The 21,446-nt window shown below is 46.9% G+C and overlaps 2 protein-coding genes and 1 pseudogene across 2 annotated transcripts in view; 2 read left to right on the forward strand and 1 right to left on the reverse strand.

Moving 5' to 3' along the window:
• Positions 1 to 6,838: 6,838 nt before the first annotated feature.
• On the forward strand, positions 6,839 to 8,370 carry LOC149357006 (uncharacterized). The gene is made up of 4 exons (XM_089576482.1): positions 6,839 to 6,981; positions 7,073 to 7,246; positions 7,359 to 7,556; positions 8,323 to 8,370. The coding sequence occupies exons 1-4, from the start codon at positions 6,958 to 6,960 to the stop codon at positions 8,368 to 8,370; spliced, it is 444 nt and encodes a 147-aa protein (XP_089432608.1). The 5' UTR covers positions 6,839 to 6,957.
• Positions 8,371 to 9,289: 919 nt separating this feature from the next.
• Positions 9,290 to 21,446, forward strand: part of LOC149357007 (uncharacterized) — a 48,917-nt gene continuing 36,760 nt past the window's right edge. Inside the window, exon 1 of the mRNA XM_089584407.1 lies at positions 9,290 to 9,781. The gene's annotated coding sequence lies outside the window, so the exon portion shown is untranslated. The remainder of the gene's footprint in view (positions 9,782 to 21,446) is intronic.
• On the reverse strand, positions 12,855 to 16,152 carry LOC149357008 (uncharacterized; annotated as a pseudogene).

Consider the following 21,446-nt stretch of genomic DNA (forward strand, 5'->3'; position numbering starts at 1 on the left):
GAGTGACGGATCATTTCTCCCTTTTTTTAAAGCTGCGGTCTTTGCACGGGCCTCCGTTGAAAGGGTAGACCTCCGCAAGACCGATGACGTTGTTGGACAGTGAGCTGGTTCGGCCGGAGGCGATGTCGAAGGGGCTGAAGGCAATGTCGCAGGGTCTGGAAGGACGCCGTTGGGTTCCGAGCTTCCCGGGCTCAGGCGCTCTCCTCGTGGTGACGCTTGTTCCCTGTTGTCCAGGCTAGGTTGGACTGAGTTGGGCGCCAGAATAGCTGCCAGAATATCGCCCGTGCCAGTCTTTTCATCGCCGATGCACCTCGACGAGACCGATGCAGCTCAGCGAGTATGGGGTGTCGCATTTTGGCGGGTAAAGGAATCGATGACCTCAGTAGAGCAGGGCATCCGAGCTGGACGGCTCTAGCCTTCTGCAAAAGTAAGGTTGAAGATGACTGTGACACGGCAAAAGGCGTACAGGCCATCCCTTTTCTACAAAGTGCCGAACAACACCGAGGTCTTCGTCTGCGCTTGTTAGCACCTGTAAGGCACCAGCCGGTACGAACGAGCAGACAAGGTGCTCTAATGCAAGTGCGTATTCTGGTAAAGTGCCCGAGAGACCAGCATCTGGAGTCGCCACGGGGAAGCGGCTGAGCGCGTCTGCGTTGGCGTTTTGCTTACCGGACCTGTATAATCAATGCGGTACCGATATTCGCTTAGGAACATAGCCAACCTCTCTATTTCTGACGAGGCCATTGGAGGCAAGGTCTATCTTCCCATAGCAATCCCACTGGTGGTTGATGGTCCGTGACCAACACAAACTGCCGCCCCAGGAGGTAGTCTCGAAACTTTACTACTCCGAACACCAGCGCCAGAGCTTCCTTCTCGAGCTGCGAACAATTCTTTTCGGCGGATGTTAACGTGCGTGAACGAAAAGCAGTGGGCTTATCCATTTTGCCCATGCGGTGCGAGATAACAGCACCTAACCCCGACTGTGACGCATCACATTCCAACCTCACTGGTTGGTCGGGGGTTGAAATGTGTCGGCACTGGCGAGCTCGGAAGAGTTTGTTTAGCGCCTGGCGATATGAATATTCCTGCCAGTTCTGTACCTTTTCAAGCAGTCGGTACAACGAGGCCAACAGTGCGGACATGTTTGGTAGGAACCGGTGGTAATATGAAAGAAGACCGAAGGACGAGCGCAGTTCACTTACATTCGTAGGCCGCGGTGAATCGCGTATCGCAACTATAGGGTCTTTTCAAGCGGGTGAGAGCCGTCTTTGTGGATGCGATGACCCAAGTAAACGATTGAGTCTTTACGGAACTGACATTTTTATATGTATTCAGCTTGACACCTTTGTGACGTAATCGTTGCAAAACATATCCTGGAGCGCGGATTCGTTACCATCTTCGTGTTCCGCTATCAATACATCGTCCAAGTACACCTGCACGCCCGGAAGGCCAGTCAGGACAGTTTCCATGCGGCGCTGAAAAATCGCGGGAGCCGAGGCAACTCAGAAGGGAAGGCGGTTATAGCAGAACAAACCCTTGTGAGTGTTTATAACAGCCAATTTCTTCGCTTCCTCATCCAACAGGAGGAGTTGGTTACATGCATCCTTGAGATCCAGTGTAGTGAAAAGGTATCCCCCATGAAGTGACGCGAAAATGTCCTCAATGTTTGCACTGGGAACTGCTCGACTATACAGGCAGCATTTACGGTAGTATTGAAATCGCCGCAGCGGTGAAGGGACCCGTCTTCCTTTATTACCTTTAGGATAGTCACGAAGAGCGTACGGTGTTGGCTGTGCTTTGAGGAACTTAGGTTGCGTGTTTTCCCTTAGGTGGAATTTCACAGGCGGCCCCTGAATGCTTCCAAGCGCCCCTAGCGAAAAACGTCACAAAAGTCGGTCAAGAGACTGTCTGGAGCTGCTGGAGTGGGTTGTACCGTAACGAGAAAACCAGGCGGCAGAAGCGAGAGCGCTTGGATTAAATCCCTTCAGCAAAAGCTAGGACCTGAGCGCAGTCAATAACAACCAAGGTAGCAGGAACAGTCTTCCCCGCGAAATGTGCTTGCAGGTGCAATTGACCGAGAATGGGCAGCTTGCCGAGGTAGCAGCGAAGCTTTTGTTTCCACTTCGATAACCGGGGCCAGTTTAGGCGATGCTTGAGATACACCTCCTGCGGAATGATTCAAAACGGTGATCCCGTATCAATGATCATACTGAGCGAAACCACCCCAGTGAATGACCTTGCTAGAGTGACTGGGGCAGACTTGGCTTTTCCTGTGCTTCCAGCAGTGTGAAGACGGTTGAAATATCGCCTTCCTCCGTTTCAGGCGCTGTGCTGTCGGACTGAACAGCGTAAGCATCGCCATCATGCCTGCAACAGGTCCGGACACACCGCTGTGAGCGGCATTTTATTGCGAAATGGCCGTCTTCCACACCGAAAGCACTGCTCTCTCTTATACGCGTACATTCCTTTACCGGATGATCACGGTTTCAGCAGCGTGCGCAATCAATACATCTTTGATCTTTAGCTTTGGTGCGGTTCTGATTGCGCCGTCACTGGCCAGCTAAACTGCACAACGCTGCCTCGTTATCAGGCTGCGCCATGGTGCTCACTTCCCGTGCGGCTGCATCTGCAGTTTCAGCTCCGGCAAGTGTGAGCGTAGTTTTTACGAGCAGCGCCTGTTGCACGGTGCGATCTTGGATGCCACAAACGATGCGGTAACGCAACATACGGTCAAGGCTGGTGCCGAAGTTCTCATCAGCGGAGTTACCGATTCGCTTCCAGCCTGGTTTCTTTTAAAGAACTTGAAACTTGCGGCAATCTCGTTTTAAAGGGGCCCTGAAAAGGTTTCTACAATCATATTCTGTTGCAACAACTCTAGAGGTGGTCTCTAGGAGTATTCTAGTCCGATTCAGAAAGCTGCGCGTCGAACCAATAATTTACAAACGATTTTTAAAACTTGCCGCCCTACCAAGTGACGTAATCTCTGGGCAGTCTTGGCCATGGACTGGGCGACCCTTGTCATTGGCTCTGCCCACTGACGTCACGCGCAATTTTGCAATAATTCACCCGAAACTAGCACTGATGTTTCTTGAAATACTATTTTATTGATTGCTTATTATTTTTTAAAACACATGTATACAGAGGTAAGAATCCAGCGCATTTCTTGAAAGTAATGTAGTACTTCCGGTGGAGAAGAAAACCCGTCTGCTCACAAAAGCACGTGTTCTCGTCAAATCTTCGCGCCCGCCTTTGCGAGTTTCCTAGCTGCCGCTGCCTCGTTTCTCGTCGGAAATGGACCTCCCTTGCTGTGTAGTCGGATGTAAAGCCCAGGACAGGCACGGTGTTACGATGAGACAAGCGAGCAGGTTGGCTGCAACGCATCGGGCTGTCAGCATCGGACAATCGCTGGGATCTAAGAGTCAGCGGTCGCCACTTCGCTGCTGATGCGTACGGGCGTAATCCCAGTTTGGTACAGCAATCTGGAATCAACATGAAGCTGCTGCTCAAATCCGACGCGCTGCCAACGCCGTTTCTCCCCCCAAAGGTAAGTTTCCTGGCTTCGAGTTGTGCACACGTGCAGCATGTTCGCTCGCGAGCACTTTGCGCATGTGGAGCAAATAGAGCTCAGGAAATGTACCCAGGCGAGCGTTTCCAAGCCTAGGAATTGCGCATGGAGTCGCGGGTGCATGAGCCGCACCCTGTTTTGCGACCGTATGTACTGTACCTCGTGTGCATTTTGTGGGAACAGCTTCCAGCCAGATGGAGTTCCGCGGCTCATACCACACGAGCGGAACAACCACAGAGGTGCTAAAAACTTGATTGTATACGCACGACGTCGTGTTTTCCAACCGGAAGTTTGTACACGCACGGATGGATGGATGGATGGATGGATGGATGGATGGATAGGAGCGCCCCCTTTGAAACGGGGTGGTGGCAATTGCCACCATGCTCAGCTTTTCTTTATTTATTATTTTTTTTTGTTTACTGTGTTGGCAATTCACATTAAGATTCTCCATCACCTTTGCCTACGGTTTCCTACTATTCTAACCTTATGCCACATCTCTGCTTTTCAGCCACCAATCCTCCAATCGCTTTTTGCTGACTTCCACTGCAGATTTATTTACATGACCATTGTTATCTTTAAACCCTAGGGCCTCAGAAAGAGTGACTGTGCCCAACGTTCCTAAACAGTTTCAGTTTCGCAGCTCCGCTCGGAAGGTGGCTAAAGTGGCGGTCACGGGAACTAGTGGCGCTGCAGTCGAGCTTTTCTACATCGTCTGCTGTCGCGGGAGTTTCGCTCGCTGCAGCTACGACAGGCTAGACAGATTTTCAAGCTGGTTTTTCGTGTGATAGTGTTGTTAGTGTTGTTAAAACGTGTTTGTGGTGAAATATGTGCACTTGGTGACTTCAAGCGAGAGGTACACATGCCATCCTGCTTTGCGCCCGGCTGCACAAGTGGCAACAGAAACGATGCCACCGGTCATCATTTTTTCCAACCGCCTCGCGATGCAAGCGAATTTAAAAGGTGGGAGCAGATGTTGCATCGCAAGGACAGACGGCTCTCTCACACGTCTAAGATATGTGAGCGTCATTTTGAGCATGACGATATTATCAAGGACTACAAGCACGTTGTGAATGGGCAAGAGGTCCGAATTCCCCGCGGGAACTGGACGCTAGTGCCCGGTGCCATCCCTCGACTCTTTCCCGGCCTGCCAGACCGATTCTCAAAGCCGAAAATTGTGGAATTCAGACGGAAGCCATCAAAAATTCGTGCTGCCATGCAGACTGATAAGTGTGAAGATCCGTGCAGCGACAGTACGTCCTCAGGAGAGCCTTGCGTAGAGGCAGTCAGGCCGAATGAGCTGATGCCTCTTTCCCGCTCAGCGGAAACCAGCGCTACGTCGACTGCACTGACGATTGGTGACCTGGCGACTGCGACTCTACCATCTACTGAGTGGCATCATGAATCAATAGAGGACAAAATAACTGGGAAGGTGTGCGCAGTTTTCTACTGCAGAAAGCTAGCGGCAAGCCGTCTAGTCATTCCCAAGGCTGTTGTCGTAGAAGAAGATGGTAGCTGCTTCGTGAACGGCTACAACAAGCTGCACAGGCAGCTGATCAAAACTGTAGCTTCTGTTACGGACCTTGAGAACATTCTGCTGGAAACAGATGCCTTAAATATCTGTGCAGGATAAACACAAATCTTGATGAACAGCTGACGAAGTCAGAAGCTCTTCATCACAAACACTGTTATGTTTTTTCGAAGCAGGTAATCTGTGCGCGTTGCTTGCGTTTGAGAAGACAGTTTCGAGCGAGGAAGAAAACGGCAGCACCTAAGAAGGGCCAGAAGCTGCAGAACTTGAAGAGGAAAGCTTTTCGAGCAACTGCCGCGCGGGAGAAAAAACAGAGCGAGGTTGTGGCACTGAAAGCAGCGCTCTCAAAGCTTACAGATCAAGGAATTGAAACAACACTGGTTGATCTCCCACCTTTGCAGCGCCTGGCGTTCATGACAGCATTAAAGCAGCTGAAATCAAAGTCATCATGTGGCATGCGCTACAATGCTGAGTGGTTGCTAAACTGTTTAATGCTGAGGATAGCCAGCCCACGAGCTTACAGGCTTATTTATGACATGAAGATGATGCCACTGCCCTCCATGAGTCGTCTAACTCAAGTCCTTAAAGGCATACCTTGCAAGTTTGGGTTCAACTCCATTTGTTTGGAAGCAATAGAAAAGCAGTTAAGTGGGAGAATGGGTGGCCAAGGATTTGGCACTCTGATATTAGATGAAATAAAACTGCGCCAGGCGTAAAACTTCAGCAAGTCGACATATAAGATTGACGGCTTCGTCGATTACGGTGACATTTCAGAAGGAAGCACAGAGCTTGCGGATCATGCTCTTGTTCTTATGTTTGTGCCTGTGCTTGAAAACTGGGTGCAACCTATTGCGACCTTTGCCACGAAGGGAGCTGCCCCTGGAAACATTCTGGCGCAACTTGTGTTGGAAGCAGTTATCCAACTGCACAAGTATGGAGCGACTGTCATATCGGTGGTCAGCGATGGTGCTGGAAATAATCGTTCAATGTGGCAGCACATGGGAATCAGTGGCAACGTTGCATCTCCTTGTCACAAGATTCAGCATCCTTGTCTACCTGAGGGAAAGTACCTCCATTTTATGTGTGACATTCCTCACGTCGTCAAATGTGTGCGGAACCATCTGCTCAAGCACAGATATGGCCAGGTATGCTTGAAGTAACCCACTTGAATTAATAATACGTCAGCTGAAGTAGAGACACCAATTTTTTCCGATTGAATGCTCTCTTTTTCTTCGGAATGGTGTGCAAGACACTAGTATACATGAGTCATAACATGGCATTCACCTACGCCAGCTTAATGATCTGTGATTGACTTTTTTTCTCCCATGCTGTTTGGTTTCGTTTGCAAAGCCGAACAAGCAGACGATTTGAGGTCACGTGAGTGATGCAAAAACCACGATATAATCGCTGATTATTTATTTTTTGCAATTAGCAAAAAATCAGGCTTGCACAAAAGTTTATGTGAATTAATAGACGAAGGTAGCGACCATACTGCAGTTTTTCTATGCCTCGAGCTCAAAACGTCTGTTACGTCACAGCCGTCGTTCGGCTGTTGAAACGAAAACCGAAACAGCATCTTGTTAGCGCAATCCACGCAGCTGTCCATGTTTTCTAATGTGCAGCACATGCAGCACAACATAACAAACAAATAACACACGAATAAAATTTGGTGTCACTGCTCTTTTGAGGTAATGAGATGAAAAATTGTATTTGCGACTTTTTTTTAAAACAATACTTCCAGGCTGGAGACTACAGTATTGACTTCAGTCACTATCAACTGCTCTTCGAGACGGAGAAGAAGAAACATCTAAAGGTCGTCTATAAACTGACGGCAGCTCATGTGCAACCGACGAACCTGCAGAGAATGAATGTGCGGCTTGCTGTGCAGGTTAGCTACAAGGGGCACATGCACAAAAATGTATAAATTTCAACGCTTTCAGTGTTGGGAGTGGTGTCATCAAACACTACTTTTCTTGCAGCTCTTCAGTCGGAGCACTGCCATTGGCCTGCAGGTCTACAGGGCAGAGGGTGTTGAAGGACTGGAACACACTGAGGGAACAGAGGCCTTCACGAGAAAAATGAACGATCTTTTCGATGCACTGAACGCAAAACACCCTGCAGAAGGGATCCGAGTGAACTCGCCAAAGATTCAGGTACTTTTTCTTAATGTGATGTCAGTGGGTGGGCTCTGAGTTGTTTCTTATCGTGATATACGCTTTTGCTTCTCAAGGGTTTGACTCAGTAATCATTGATTTCTTCGAGCAGGTCATCAAGGACTTCCTCCATCTGCTTGACGAAACAGAGCATAACCACCAACATCGAAACATGCTCCTGTTTGCTTCACAGCAAACGACAGAATCTCTACGAGTGACCTTGCTGTCGGCTTTAGACATAATTGATGAGCTGCACAAAGCAGGTGTGCCTTATTTACTGACGGTCAAGCTGAACCAAGATCCCTTGGAGGTAACACGCGTGCATAATGATGAAACGTTGAACATAGCGCAATTTTCTTAAGTAGCAGCCTATAAGCGGCAGCCTGTTCGAAGGAAAAAAATTAGTTGTAAATGGTGAAATTACTAACAAACTTTTCGCCTGCTTTCTCTTTTTTTTCAGAGATTCTTTGGCATTGTTCGCTCTTTCCATGGCGATGATGACCATCCCACGATCATACAGTTCAGCCAGATTTATAGGCTTTTGTCCCTGTTCACTCCTGTGAAGAATGCAGTGAAAGGGAACTGTTCTGGAGCTGCTGAAAGTGTCCTCGTGTCGCTGCATGACAGCCTCGGAGAAAAGGCAAAGGCTGCTGCGGAGCTCAGAAATGCTGTGGAAGAAAAATTATGCAAGAAGCTTCTTATCATAAGCTCTTTTTCGAGTGAAAGTGATGACCTGGGCGACCATGGATACGAAAGAGCTGGACCAGAAGAAATGGTTATCTATTACTTAGCAGGATATGTGCATAAGAAGATAACTAAGGCAGTGCATTGTAAGGATTGCCAGGTCACGCTGACGGCTGCTCCTGGACACGCCAGCCCAAGTGATGTTGTTCAGAGGCACTTGACTGACCTGAGGTCGTTCAAGCCAGGATGCCTACGCGAGCCGTCGCTAAGGCTGTACGCAGTCATAAAGAAGATAGAGAGCATTGTTCACAAAGCCCTTGAGAAACGCGTTGTATTTGGCGACCTGTTCTGGGAGGTGCTAGACAAGCTTGAAGAGTCCTCTGTGCCTGCAGTCGGTTGTCATGCTCACTGCCAGTGCCAGGAAGTCACTCCTAAAGTGATCAAGTTTTACGTCATCATGAGGATGCACTTTTTTTCCAAGAAAATGAACTCTGAAATGTTGGTAACTGCTCAAGTGCAATCAGCGAGAAAGAGAGCAAAACTGCTTTAAGCACCCATTAATGGAACGCTTTTTACGAAGCAAGATTTTTTTTTCTCTTTCCATGGAAGCGTTTGACATTTAAAATAATTTTCTCCTCCAGAGATCGATAAATTGTTTTTAAAAATGGCGCACTTTAACGAACGATGTGCCGTTAAAGAGCTGTACAATGAAATATTTAAACAAGTTTGTCTTACCTTATTCATATCTCGTTCAATTATTCGAACCTAATGAACACAAGAAACGGTAGATTATTTCATTGCACAGATTGGTGTGAAGTGCTATAACCGCCAGAAAGAACATAATATATACAATGACACACTCGAGAAAGTTGGGACTATAGACACCTAAAAGGCGAAGCGCGCCGATCGTGCGTGCCTCCTTCAGATATTGTTCGCCCCAGCCCCATAGGTTGTACCCTTGTACGCTCCAAGCGGAACAGCTTTTCGACACGCACCGACAGCAGTTATGCCATATTCTTGTTTGGTCACGCCGGAAAAAAATAATTAACCTGCCGGTATGGGCGCGACGCCACCCGTCTTTACGAGGATGTAGCAGACGACGCGCGAGATGTGTAGAAAAGCGCGACTGCAGCGCCGTTAGTTCCAGCGACGTCCACTATAGGCACGCCATCAAGCGGCGAGTATAGGGAGCTGCGAAACTGAAACTGTCTAAGAACGTTGACTGTGCCTGCATCGACATCCGGATGGATACCATCACATTTGATTATGAGGTGTTCAATTGTTTCCACAGATCTACCACACACTGCACATGTGTCATCTTCTTCGTTAAATTTCTTTTTGTAGCTGCGCGTTCTAAGACACCCTGATCTAGCTTCAAAAAGTAGGGCACTGCCTCTTGAGTTATCATAGAAAAATTCTTTCCTGATCTGCCTTTTCCAGAATCGATATAGTTCTACACTATGTTTCTTTTCCATTGAATTCATCCAATTTCTAACTTCCGCGTTTTTGACCTGTCGTTTAATGCTCTTTCTTTCTCCATCCTCATGACCGGCATACTTACTGGTTAGTTTTCTAGTTCTTTTCCGCCACTGTGAGTCAACGTTCTTTCTGTATAAATATTTAAATACCTTAGCTGCCCATCTGTTATCGTCCAATTTCCTCAGGCGTTCTTCATATAGTATTTTACTCTTAGCTTCCCGTGCCTCGAACGATGCCCAGCCCATATCCCCTTGTACTGCCTCGTTTGTGGTTTTGCCGTGGGCACCTAGTGCTAATCTTCCAACAGCTCTCTGATTTACGTCTAATCTCGACTGAACTTCTGCCCTTAAGCACAGAACCGCATTGCCGAAAGTAAGTCCCGGCACCATTATTCCTTTCCAAATACCTCTTAGTACTTCATATTTGTTGTACCCCCATAATGCCCTATGTTTCATTATCCCGGCGTCTCTTCGTCCTTTTGCCCTAAGAGCCTGTTCATGCTTTTCCGTGTATATCTGCCCTTCGTTTAGCCATATCCCGAGGTATTTGTATTCGGCCACTTTGGGTATTTCGTGGCCTTGTATTGTAAGCACCTGATCAGTTGTATCGTTAAAAATCATCACACCTGATTTAGTTGCGCTAAAACTAAATCCTAGAGATTCCTAGAGATACGACGTGATACGGTTGCGTCATCTGACGAGAAAAACGAATATCAACTTTGTTTCTCCGTGGCCTCCGTGATCGGCTCCGGATGCGTGCCGCTGTTCTTTGCTCTATCGCGGAGGCCACGGTCCCACCGCTCCGTCCTAGCCAGTCATATGACACTCCACACACTTTGCAATTACGTGACGTCCTTGCGCTCGCATTTGTGTGGTCTTTTTTTACTTTTCTTTTCCTAAATGCGGGCCCGAGACGAAAGGCGGAGGAAGTGGTGAAAACTCGTCCGCTTCTACGCACCGCGTTTGAACTTGTTTGTTTACGTCAGTCTTGTTTACAAAATTGTCAGTCCAATGTTTCCAATGCTGCTACAGTTTTGCTGCGTCCGGAGCAAAATGTGTGTGTGCGTGTGTTTGTGTGTGCGTGCGCGCGCGCCTGTAGCCTGCAGACGCGTGTTCCAGAATTACAAAGCCGCTAATAATCGTTGGGCGCGACCGCGAGCGCCCGCACCCCGCGCTGCTTCGTTTTAGAAGTTTCAATGATAGGCGAAATACGAAACAGAAAGAAAGCAAGCAAGCGCGCACTTATGCTGCCGCTACACATGTGTAGCGGCAGCTCCCAAAGGCGATGCGCTCGATGGCAGGCTCGACTACGGAAAGGGACGCCGAGGGTGGCTGCAGCCGTTGGGAAGGGGTTTGAAGCTCCGCTGCGGGACGGGCGAACTATAACGAATGTGGTGAGGGGGAAAACTACTTGCTTAGAAAAGCAAAAGGTGCACGAAGGTCAGCAGCACGGGGGCCGGCCAACCGGCACATATAGCTAGTTCGCTTGCCAAAAAGCGCTGCCGAATGCCGGCGGTGTACCATTACGAGAGCGCCTAGGGCCCGCCTCGAAGGAAGCGAAAGACGGGAGGTGGCGGTGAGGGAAGGGGAATGGTTCAATCAACGTTATAACTCTGTCGTCTTGCACTCGTGAAAACCACTCAAGTTACAAATTTCCGAACTTAAGACTCGCGTCATGCAGGCAAGCCGAAAAAGTGCTCGTTCACAACGCTGCATTTAGTCACGAACAGTGTATTTGTTCTGACTCGGAAAATCTCTGAACGCTTGTTTCGCGAACTTCGCAAAGCTGTCATACTTCTCCCGTAAGCACATCTCCATCACAGCAACGCCGAAACGCCTGTCGTCCACGCTAAGCCATTGGCGATCTGGTGGAGGCCATCGTGCATGGATGGGGAGAAAAAAAGAAAAAAAAAAACGCAGCACGCGACTACGCGCGGCGAGAGCGAACGCCAATTTTCTTCGCTAGACGGCGCAAGCGACCCACGTCGTGCGTGTACAAACCTCCGGTCGGCGAACACGACGTCGTGCGTATACAATCACTCAAAAACTTATGAAAGCGAGCATGTACCCTGCGCACAGTTCCGTACAACAGAGCTGGTTTGGTTTTGGTTTTTAGTGTTTTACGTTCCAAACCGACTCAGGCGGGGGACGCCGTAGTGGAGGGCTCGCGATAATTTCGACCTCAGGGCCCGTATTACGGAACTTTGTCAAAAATCTGTCAAAAGTTGCTTGACGCAAAATTGACGCAACGAGGAATCAGCCAATTACAGCAGAGCGGCGCCCCGAAGCATTTGCCTCATGGAGGAAGCACGATTTGCCTGCACGACGAGGGACCGTCTGCTAAATTTTTGCTAAAAGAGTAAAGAAATGCACAGCGATAAAAATAATTATTATTTTATTTTGCCAAAAAATGATGTTTAAAGCTAAAAAATATAAAGAAAAACAAGAAGCGCAAGAAGTTAGGCTATTAAACTTCCTGGTGGGTAACTTTTGCTGCCGCGGGGATGCGCAGACGGCGGTAAAACGTCAACACCTGAACATCGCGAGAGCAAACTCCGCAGAACTGCGCATGCGCGCCCAGAGAGTAGGTGGAAAGGAGAACGGTTGGCGGATGTGACGCCGGAGGGTTTTTCGGTTTTCTGTTTTTGCGGCATGTAACTCTCAAACCCAGACCAGACGCCTAAAATTATGCCGAGGCCGAGGATGGCGCGCGTTTCAGAGAACGGGCGAACTCGTGTGTGCGCCAGCGCCTCGTTGCGCTATCTGCGCTTTCGTTTCTCTCTGGTGAATCGGCCCGCTGCTGTTTTGGTAAATGCGAGCTCGGTGAATTTTGCTCTCAGTTCATGGTTTAGGCAGCCCTGCCTTCAACCTTTTCCAGACTGAGGTGAGTGCTGTCAAAATAATTCATTGTGCACGCGCGATGTTGTTTCGTACTTGCCCGCCAACTAGATAAGTGTTCGTCGTCACTCTGTCATCGCCTTGTGGCTTGTTGAAAGAGCTGCTGCACGACTGCGCAAGTGTGTGACGGTCTCGATTATTAATGCAGCGTCTTCTGATGTAAATTTCGCGACATCGTGCGGGTGAAGGCGCGCGAGGAGACCGCGGAGTGGCGTCGATGAGGTCGTTTTTTCGCACTTGAAAGGACTGTTGCATGCTTGCTACTGTGCTCCTATCGATTGTCGGCTGCCTCTAACGAAGGTTTGTCTTTTTCAAGATTCATCTCCTTCGCTCATGGCCTCTGTACAATTTGGCCGCATCTGTTATTTCTTTGTGTGCCAGCGTAAACCAACACCACCTAGACTAGACAAGGCCCCTCCACGGAGGCCGTGACGTGACTCCAGTGGCCCGGCAGCCCCCCTCGGCCGCTCCTTTCGGTCGCCACGCATTCGCGTTAGATATGTCTTGGGTGCTTGTTAGGATAAAAACCGGGGTGCGTTTTTTTTTGTAGTAGAATATAGTGTTTGCGACTCCAAGGCATGCACCGCGAATATGTGAGGCTGCTTTTAGTCTTTACGACAGCATACTGAAACAGTGCCACAAATGCGTTTGTACAAATTGCTTTATTGGAAAGCATGGCTAGAACTGACCCTTTTCATTTCTTGCTTAATGTTTTCATCTTTCTCTCTGCAGCCTTCTTTTGTGCAGAGCTGTGAATCGTATCATTTTGTAGTCTACAAAAGTTGTTCAAAGCTACGTTCGTTGCAGCACGCACTACCTGTCTCACGAGAGTCTCTGTAGGGTGTCCATTTTCGCACGTTTCTGGATCAACATCTCCAATAATAGAGGCGGAAATGGAGCTGACAATGGCACGTTGGTTGTCTGATGCGAGAAAAGAATTTGCATTTTCTCCCGTGGTGAGTTTTTCCACAACAAGGGTTGTAATAGCACCATATGCACAGTGCATGGTTGCGGGAACTTTAATCCTCCCCTTGATAAGTTGGCAATCATTTTCGTCGATTCAACTTCTATATTCCGATTCTCCAGAATGAGAACGCTGCGGCAAAATGTGCAAGACACCTTCTTGAGAGCTGAATGGGCACAGTATCCAGCGATGTAGGCGACGACTTCCATGTCGTGCTTCGGGCTGGAAATTTCTTCATCAGAGACCAGCACGGAGAAGTCGTGTTGCGGAATTTCTTCCGTGTCGCTCGCGCTGTTGTTCTCTGGCTGCGGAAGCATCAGCAGCTTTTGTAGACGAATTTTCTTTTCTGATTCGAGAAGCTGTCGCACAGAAATGTGATACTGTGCACCAGCAAGCTGACGATATCGACCGAAGCGATCCTCAAGTGTGTCCGTCTGAAATTTGCCTAGGAGAACATACCTGAATTTCAGGTCTTCTAGGCAGTAACGCGACAACTCAACAAGAGAGTAGCAAGTTAGCCTCAAAGCAGTATGTGTTTCCTTCGTCATGCAGCCACTGGTCATGTTGACACTGCGCCAAGCGTCCAGCCAGTCTACCATGCCGTTCAGGAAAGTCAGCTGTTGATCCACCACCGTAGTCGCAGGATTCTGCAGGGAGTCGTTCAGTCGGCGACCTTTGGAAGGGCTCTTTACGTTGACGACCTTCCACCAGTTCGTTATAATGTTGATGAAGAGGGCTGTTGAATTGGCGCTCATGAGTTGGAAGGCTTCGCCACGCATTTCAAGTGCGTTTGCGATAAACGGGTTCATGACGTTTAAAACCAACTTTACATTTTGTCTTTCCATAGGTGTTGGATTGACTGCTTTGGCATTTAGCTTGTAGCCGAACTTTAAGAGCGATGTCTTCTCCGATGAATAAAGCTGTCGCACGGCTTCAAACGATGCAGCTTTCATTCTGGGAGGTCCTACGGGCAGTTCTCCAGACAGGCTCATTTCAGGAAAATAGAAACATGTTCCTTCGTTTTTCTGGTTGATCCAATTATTCCTGACGCATTTGAGTATGTGCACAGGGTCGATGACAAAAAAAAAGAGGACGGCTTTTATCGGCTGGGTGGGGATAAACAATGTTCACTTCATGGTTCCTTGAGAAAAGCGACATCATTTTCCGATTGAGCGAGTTGTTATCAGTAACTACAGCTATGACTTTAAGGCCCATAGATTCCACCTCCAAAATTATCTTCTTGCAGTACTCATGTAGGATTTCAGAGTTCATTTTAGAAACGGGCAGAATGTGTATCACATCTTTGTTGGCTGACAGGAGCGACTGAACCATGAAAACATGTGCCGTTGTGGCTGCTTCTTGAGAATTGGCTGATGATCCTACTATGCTGCCTCCCTTGTAATCGAAGTACGGTTTGATGTGAATTTCATTAAGCATCAGCACCACAGTCTTTTCGTGCGGTTCCATGCACTTCACCCTTTCTTTGATGTAGGAAAGAAAGTGGGCTTGGTTTTGTTCCTGTATTGGATCGCCTCCATACTTGGAGCAAACGCGGCGCAGTGTTGAAGGATGGGGTAACGTCAACATCGACGCCGACCTCGCAAAGTTATAAGCGTGCGGGGAAATGGAGTGCAGGATGCTAGAAAACACTAAAGTTTCAGCACTGTATTGACGAATGGGGGCAGCGAGTGTGAGAGAAATCTGCTCATTTAGAATACGAAACAAGGCACTTTGTTCTTTGGTTGTATCGTTGTCTTCAGACAGTTTATTGAGCAAGGAGCCGATCTGCTGCAGCACTCTCGTTGTTTTTGACGCACTTGTAGCTTCTGGCGTCTCCGTCATGTGATTTTCTAGCTGCTCGAGCATTAAGGACAACGTACGGTTGTCACGCACTGCATCTGGCACTGAGCGTCCACAGGGTAATGAAATAAGCTTAATCATACCTGCTGACACTGAAACTGAGAGATCAGCAAACACTGTGACGGAAAACCTAACATGCGGTGCAGGATTATCCTCGATGCGGAGAAACATTACACAGCGATCATTGACGCTGACGGTCCAGAACTGACTATTGCAGACAGCAGAAAGTTTTCCCTTCAAGTCTTCAAGTGATGACACTGCATTTCTCTCCTCTTCTTCTCCTTTTGTGTCTATGGAGTTCTTGATTGCCTTGCTCAAGGCCTCGTCTTCCATTCGTGCTCTCTTAGAGGCTGGAGATTCGCGACGAGTACTGCTTGTGCTCAGGTACGCTGGACAGTTAGGGAAAATCGACGGTACGGCATCTGGCACTAGGTGCACCCTCTCGCTGTCAACTGTCACAGTTTTTCCCGACGCTGCATCGAAATGTGACAGCTTCGTGATGAGTTCACTCCCTTGGAAGTGAAGTTCGCAAACCTGCGCCACACGTGAAAACGACTGAATTATCATCGATACATGGACACACTATTTTATGAAACATCTGTTATGATGCAGTTTGACACTGTCCTGAATATTTCTGCTCGTTTACACCGCATTGTCCTTCCGGAAGAGCAATAAAACTGCGAACGTTTTGACCACAAACCATACTTAATTGCTTCAAGAGTTACTAAGCGAGAACGCGAGTCATGCGATGCACAATGTAATGAAGTAAATATCGTCTACTCACCTTGGAGTGTATGCTGGGTGTGAAATCCTTGCGCGGAATGGCTCTAATCCAGGATTGCCTCCGACCTTCATTCTTGGGGAAAGAGAAAACCCGCACTTTGGGCCCATTGTCGTAATTCCCGCGGCATCCCGGAACACAACACCGTCCCATGTCGCACAAAGTGAGGCGTTTGCTTTTGCTCAAAGCCACAGGATTGTTGCACGCAACACTTCCGCAACTATTCTGCACACAGACACACAAGCACGATCGCACACAAACGCAAAGATAGTAAAATAAGACACTTCACCAAAAACGAAAAGAGTGCAAAAAGAATGTCAGCGCAGTGCGACGCAGCACTGAACCTAACCAGAGGAAGCAAGGACAGGCGGGTGGCAAACACGTTCCGACTTGTCAAAAATTTTTGACTCGCCCCGTCCCCCCGTCGCGAGGGCGCCTGCCGGCAACAGGAGAATCGGACAACTAGCGTGACGTAGGCAGTCTGGAGAGGAGGACATGAACAGGCCTTGTCAAGTCAAGGTGGTGTTGCGTAAACGCGCTGGACTGTGGGATTTTACTGCCTTCCTCGCAGCTTCAGCAGATGGGGTACGTGACTTGCGCTATCAAAGCGTCGGGATTCCCGACAGGTAGGTGGCGTTTACCTGTGCGGACCAGTTGTATGTTTTCCTTCCTTTTTCACGCGGTGCTGCAATGCAGGAGATCAGCTTCTTTGTGATACTTCCGAAGAGCGAAAGAAGGGGTTGCTGGCCAGCGGGGAGCCTAAGTTTAAATATGAGCTGGCTCAGTGTGAAAAAAAAACTGGCGTACCTCGGAGTGCCACGAACCTTCTGTACAGCATGAGACTGCAGCAATGCATTCATTGTGCTTATCCGCTCAGGCCCGTCACTGCCAAGTAACTCATGTGTAAGGCGACGGATGCCGCAAGGAATACGTGACTTCATTAGCCTTCAGCTAGCACTAGGTCGATGCCCATGGAAATATTTATCGTTTTACAACCGAAATAACTGCATTGGTGTAATTCTTTGCGTTTGTTTAAACATTTGGGATGGCTGTCCCTACCATAGTTTCCCAACACTTGTTCTGTGTGCTCCAATGCATTCGAGGAAGCTATGGGAAAGATTTCCAGAAAAAAATTAATGCATTCATAAGTAACAGGCAGTGCGTGCCTTTAAGACGCTGCCAAGGGCACCGAGAGGGTATTCAGACAAACCAAAGATGACGCTGAGCCAGCATGTCTTTTGGAGGAGAGCTTTGCAGCCGCTGTGTGGACTTCATGTGGCTGTCAAGGGACAAGGCAGCAGCTGCTATAACCACTTTCCAGCGCAGTTCCATGCAAGCAGCATGTGCAGCACTTACCGTATCAGTGAATCCACTACACTGTTTCGTTTGTTGTGATTAATTGTTTTGGAAATGCACATCTAGTGCATTTACGAAACAATTAATTCGTGTGTGTATCAACCAGCAGCTACCAATGTCGTTACTTTGTTTTTCTGCTGCAGCAGGAGCCCTCACTTGCTGTACTCAGTTCTGGGAACGAGTTTGTTGAATTCATCTGTGCAAACGGCCGTGTTTGTAGCATTACTCTGATCTGCAGCATGTGCCTTTGCTTATTTGCAGATCCTTCCACCAGCTGGATTCTACCTTGACTTCATTACCACAGTGAGCTGAGATTGGTATGGCGTAATGCATACTTTCGCTGTTTCCACAGGTTCAGAGCGTGCTCCTGGTTAAGTTTTAAAAAGTTTGAATTTTTGAAAGCATGCCCGCAATGTATTTACTTTTATTGTGGAGTGTGTATTTTGGCACCTCTGCATTTATGGTACGCTGTTGTTTGAAAAGTTATTCTGAGCACTTTCAGCTACATGATTTGCAGAGAGAGACGTTGGAGAAACACCAATGCACCTATGTAATTTGCCTACGGAATGAAAGCAGCAGATTTAGATCTGTACAAGTCTGTACTAGATTCATAAGCAGACAGTGTGCCATATAGAACAAGCTATACACAGCCTCTTGTACATGTATAACAGCTTTTGTTCTGTGGGAGCACCCTTTATGTGAAGCTGCTGTGGTGGCTCAGTGATTGTTTTGCTCTGCTACTGACCTGAAAGATGCGGGTTTCCTAATGCCTAAAATTCCTAAAAAAAAAGTCTTGTGTGGAAGCACTGTGCGATGTCAGTGTACGTTAAAGAACCCCAGTTGGTCGAAATTTCCGGAGCCCTTCACTATGGCGTCCCTCACAGCCTGAGTTGCTTTAGGACGTTAAACCCTCATAAACCATAAACCTTCATGTGCGGTGGTGTCCAAAACATAGCTTTGTTGAAGGTAACTTGGCATGTAATAGGCCACAGCTTCTTGCAATCACTTGAGAGCGTCTGTTGCAACTTGTATGAGGCAACATGCCCCCAGATCTGTCGCCGTGTATAGCAGTTGCTTGGGTACACTAGAATTCAAGACAACCCTTCGTCTGGTTGCCTTTGAGTCAGGTGCCCAAGTGGTTCGAAGTTGAAACTCTTAATGGACTACAGACACCTATTTCTAGTTGCATGTTTTCTTCTTGCAAATGATGCATTGAGCATTGAACTTATGGATCACCACTTGCTTTTGCCTGCAACTGCTAAATAATTTATAACTGGATTTCTTATTTCATGTTGTTCTCGTTTCGGTTTTATCAACCGAACACATGTAGTTGGCCTTTAGGTTGCGTCAGCAGGAAGAAACTTCACTATACATGCTTTTACGTAGGTTTGATTCAATACAACACTTACACCAGCCTGCTTCTAGAAATGGAATGGCAACAAATGACGTATCAGCAGTTGTATTGCCGTTTTTATCGTGTCTCACGTGACCTAGATACCAACTACACATCAGAGCCATCGTTCAGTTGATGAAACCGAAACAATGTCGGGAAGAAATACAATTCTAAATTATTTACCGGTCATAGGCGAATATCGCACGGTGGTACATGTATATTAATGTCTAATGCATCATTTGAAAGAAAACACAAAGCAAAAATTTGGTGTCTTTAGTATTTTAGGCACCCTGTGAAATACTCTTGTGGAAGTGCTACAGAGAGGAACGGAAGGCCCACTGCATTGGCAGCATTTTTGCTGTTTTCCTTCATGCGTTTTCTAACCTGAACAGTTTTTCTGTAGGTAATGTGCGAACACAAAGAATTGAAACTTCTGTTTCTTCAAGTGAGGACTAAATTTATTGTAATATCTAATATTTTATTATTGTATTATTAGTGCACGATTTATATTGATGATTCTTCTTCCAAAACTCCCGGGCCTTATTTAGCTCTCTTAGGCTGTTGTACCATTCTTTAAATCTCTAGAGCTGGTTAACTGCTTCATGTTTTTGTGCTTTCTGTTGTATATTTCTGCTCTGTTAGCAAGAAAGATTAATCTCCATCAAAGTGCGCCCTCCCAAACAGAGCGGTGACATGCTCGATTTATTAATACCCCTCCGTCTCTTCGTTATACTCCTGTGTACATGTAGGTCTTTGAGGAACTGAAGTTTTAGTGCATAGGTGAGTGTATAGTTTGGAATTGAGATGTGAACTTGCAGTTGTAAACCACAATTCTCAATTTCACAGTACATGCACCATGACATGGTGCATGTACTTGTTGTGGGATAAAGTAACACACCTGTCCCCTTTGTTTCAAACTGCATTTGATTTCCACTCTTTGGAGTGCAACTTTATTAAATCAAGCTCTGAATATAGAATGACAGCAGCAGCTTTGTTAGCCGGGCCACCATCAATGCAGACAACAGTACCGTCGATACACCCAGCTCTGTATGGCATTTGCGAGTGCACCGTAAGCACAGTTAGAGTAGTTCTAGGCAGTGGTGGCGGCAACGAAGGCAGCACACTATTGGAGAGATCAGTTGCCAGTGCTTATCAGTGGCAGTCGTGGAAGTAAGCCAGAATCTTGAGCTTCTCTCAGCAGCAGTCCTAGTGGGGCAGGTCGGTGCAGGCATAAGTCATGAGCAGGAACAGGGCAGTCTGAAGTCCATAGTCACCACTCATGGGGAACGCTGGGACAGAAGAAGGTATCTGGGTTCACAGACATACTTTGGTGAGGAGTAGCTCAGCTGCAAAAGAGCAATGTCATTAGAGGGCAGGGACTGCGGAACTTTTTTGGGAGGTGGGGGGGGGTTGGGGGGCAGGACTTGGAGTTTGTTCAGTTATTTGTTTATTTATTCCATGTTTTACTAAAATTATTATTGAATTTTATTTACTTTTGGTTTATACTCTTATATTTTACTGCTCAAAAATATATTTGTTATTGCATGTAAAACATAAATTGAAATCGGCAGCTTTATAACCTTTTCCAACCTAGCGACCACTACACTGGACATCAGAAAAAAAGTAATGAAAAAATCAAACAAAGCTAAATCAAAACCAAAACCATTTGAATGGCTTCTGGAAGAGACGAGCAATATCTCCATCATGATAGTTCCTCTCTTGGCCGCATCTTTTTAGGAGGGCAGCTTCCACGAGCAGACCGCCACGCGCGATGTGCTCAAGCAAACAATTTCTTTTAAAGTTTCCTCTTCATCCAATTCAAATATATAAATTCTCGCAAGTGAATCAAATTTCATTTGAAACAATGTGGTTAAAAGTTTGCCCTAGTTGTGAGTAGTTTTTTTGCAATATGATAATATTTTTATCTCCAATGTACTGGTCACTAGGATTTAATTGTTCGTATTGTTCTAATCCCTGCGCAAGCAGGTTACATTTGATTTTCAATATTGTTTGGTGCCAAAATTACATAACTCCCACTATCGTTCGAGAAACACCCTGATGTGGATTTGTCGTGCAAGTAATATGCTTCTGAGCGCCATTTGGTTGTTTTATTTGTAGGAAAGACTCTCACTAATGAGGAAATTCAGGAAATTTTGTTTGGAGACTACTCAAACCTTGATGTCAATTCGTACTCAGGCGGCAAAGCGGAAAAATTCCAACCACAGTCTGTGCTTCATAGTGAAGAAAGTAGCTACAATTCTTAAAGTGCAGATGAAAATGTGCTACTCCTAGGGCAACAAATAAATCCCAGTGTTCAGTATACTGGACATGGTTCTCCCTTGAAAACCGCTGTACTTACTGCCCTCGTAATTTGTTTACAAGCTTTTTAATAGCTTCTTAACGAGATAAAACCACCACAAATTTTTGTGCTCGCCACAAAAATTCGGGATGAAAAGGGATAAAGATGTAGATGCAAGGAGTGATCAGCTGCATTCAGAAAGTTTGCGCATAGTCTGTGTGAGTTCTGCAAATCACATTCGTGAACAGGGGTCAGTAAATCAACTAGTACTGTAGCGATGTGATTGGTTGAGGATACTCAGATGAAATGCTTTATGACTGGCTATAAAGCAACTAGCTGAGCCCCGCTGTGCTTTACATTAATAATGTCCTAAAACTGAATGTCAGAAATCTCATCTGGGTGCATATATTAATTAGTCCTTAAGGTGTATTACAGTATATTTAAGAAAGTGATGAATACATGCATGATACAGTAAAATACAGTGAAC

The sequence above is a fragment of the Amblyomma mixtum genome, chromosome 3 (assembly GCF_055824585.1).
Source record: "Amblyomma mixtum isolate Tamu chromosome 3, ASM5582458v1, whole genome shotgun sequence".
In the NCBI taxonomy this organism is placed as follows: domain Eukaryota; kingdom Metazoa; phylum Arthropoda; class Arachnida; order Ixodida; family Ixodidae; genus Amblyomma; species Amblyomma mixtum.

Coding starts and splice junctions, on each gene's coding strand:
- LOC149357006 (XM_089576482.1), top strand. CDS start 6,958: ATGAATGTGCGGCTTGCTGTGCAG. Junction 6,982..7,072: donor ATGTGCGGCTTGCTGTGCAG/GTTAGCTACAAG, acceptor CTTTTCTTGCAG/CTCTTCAGTCGGAGCACTGC. Junction 7,557..8,322: donor TGAACCAAGATCCCTTGGAG/GTAACACGCGTG, acceptor CTGTGCCTGCAG/TCGGTTGTCATGCTCACTGC.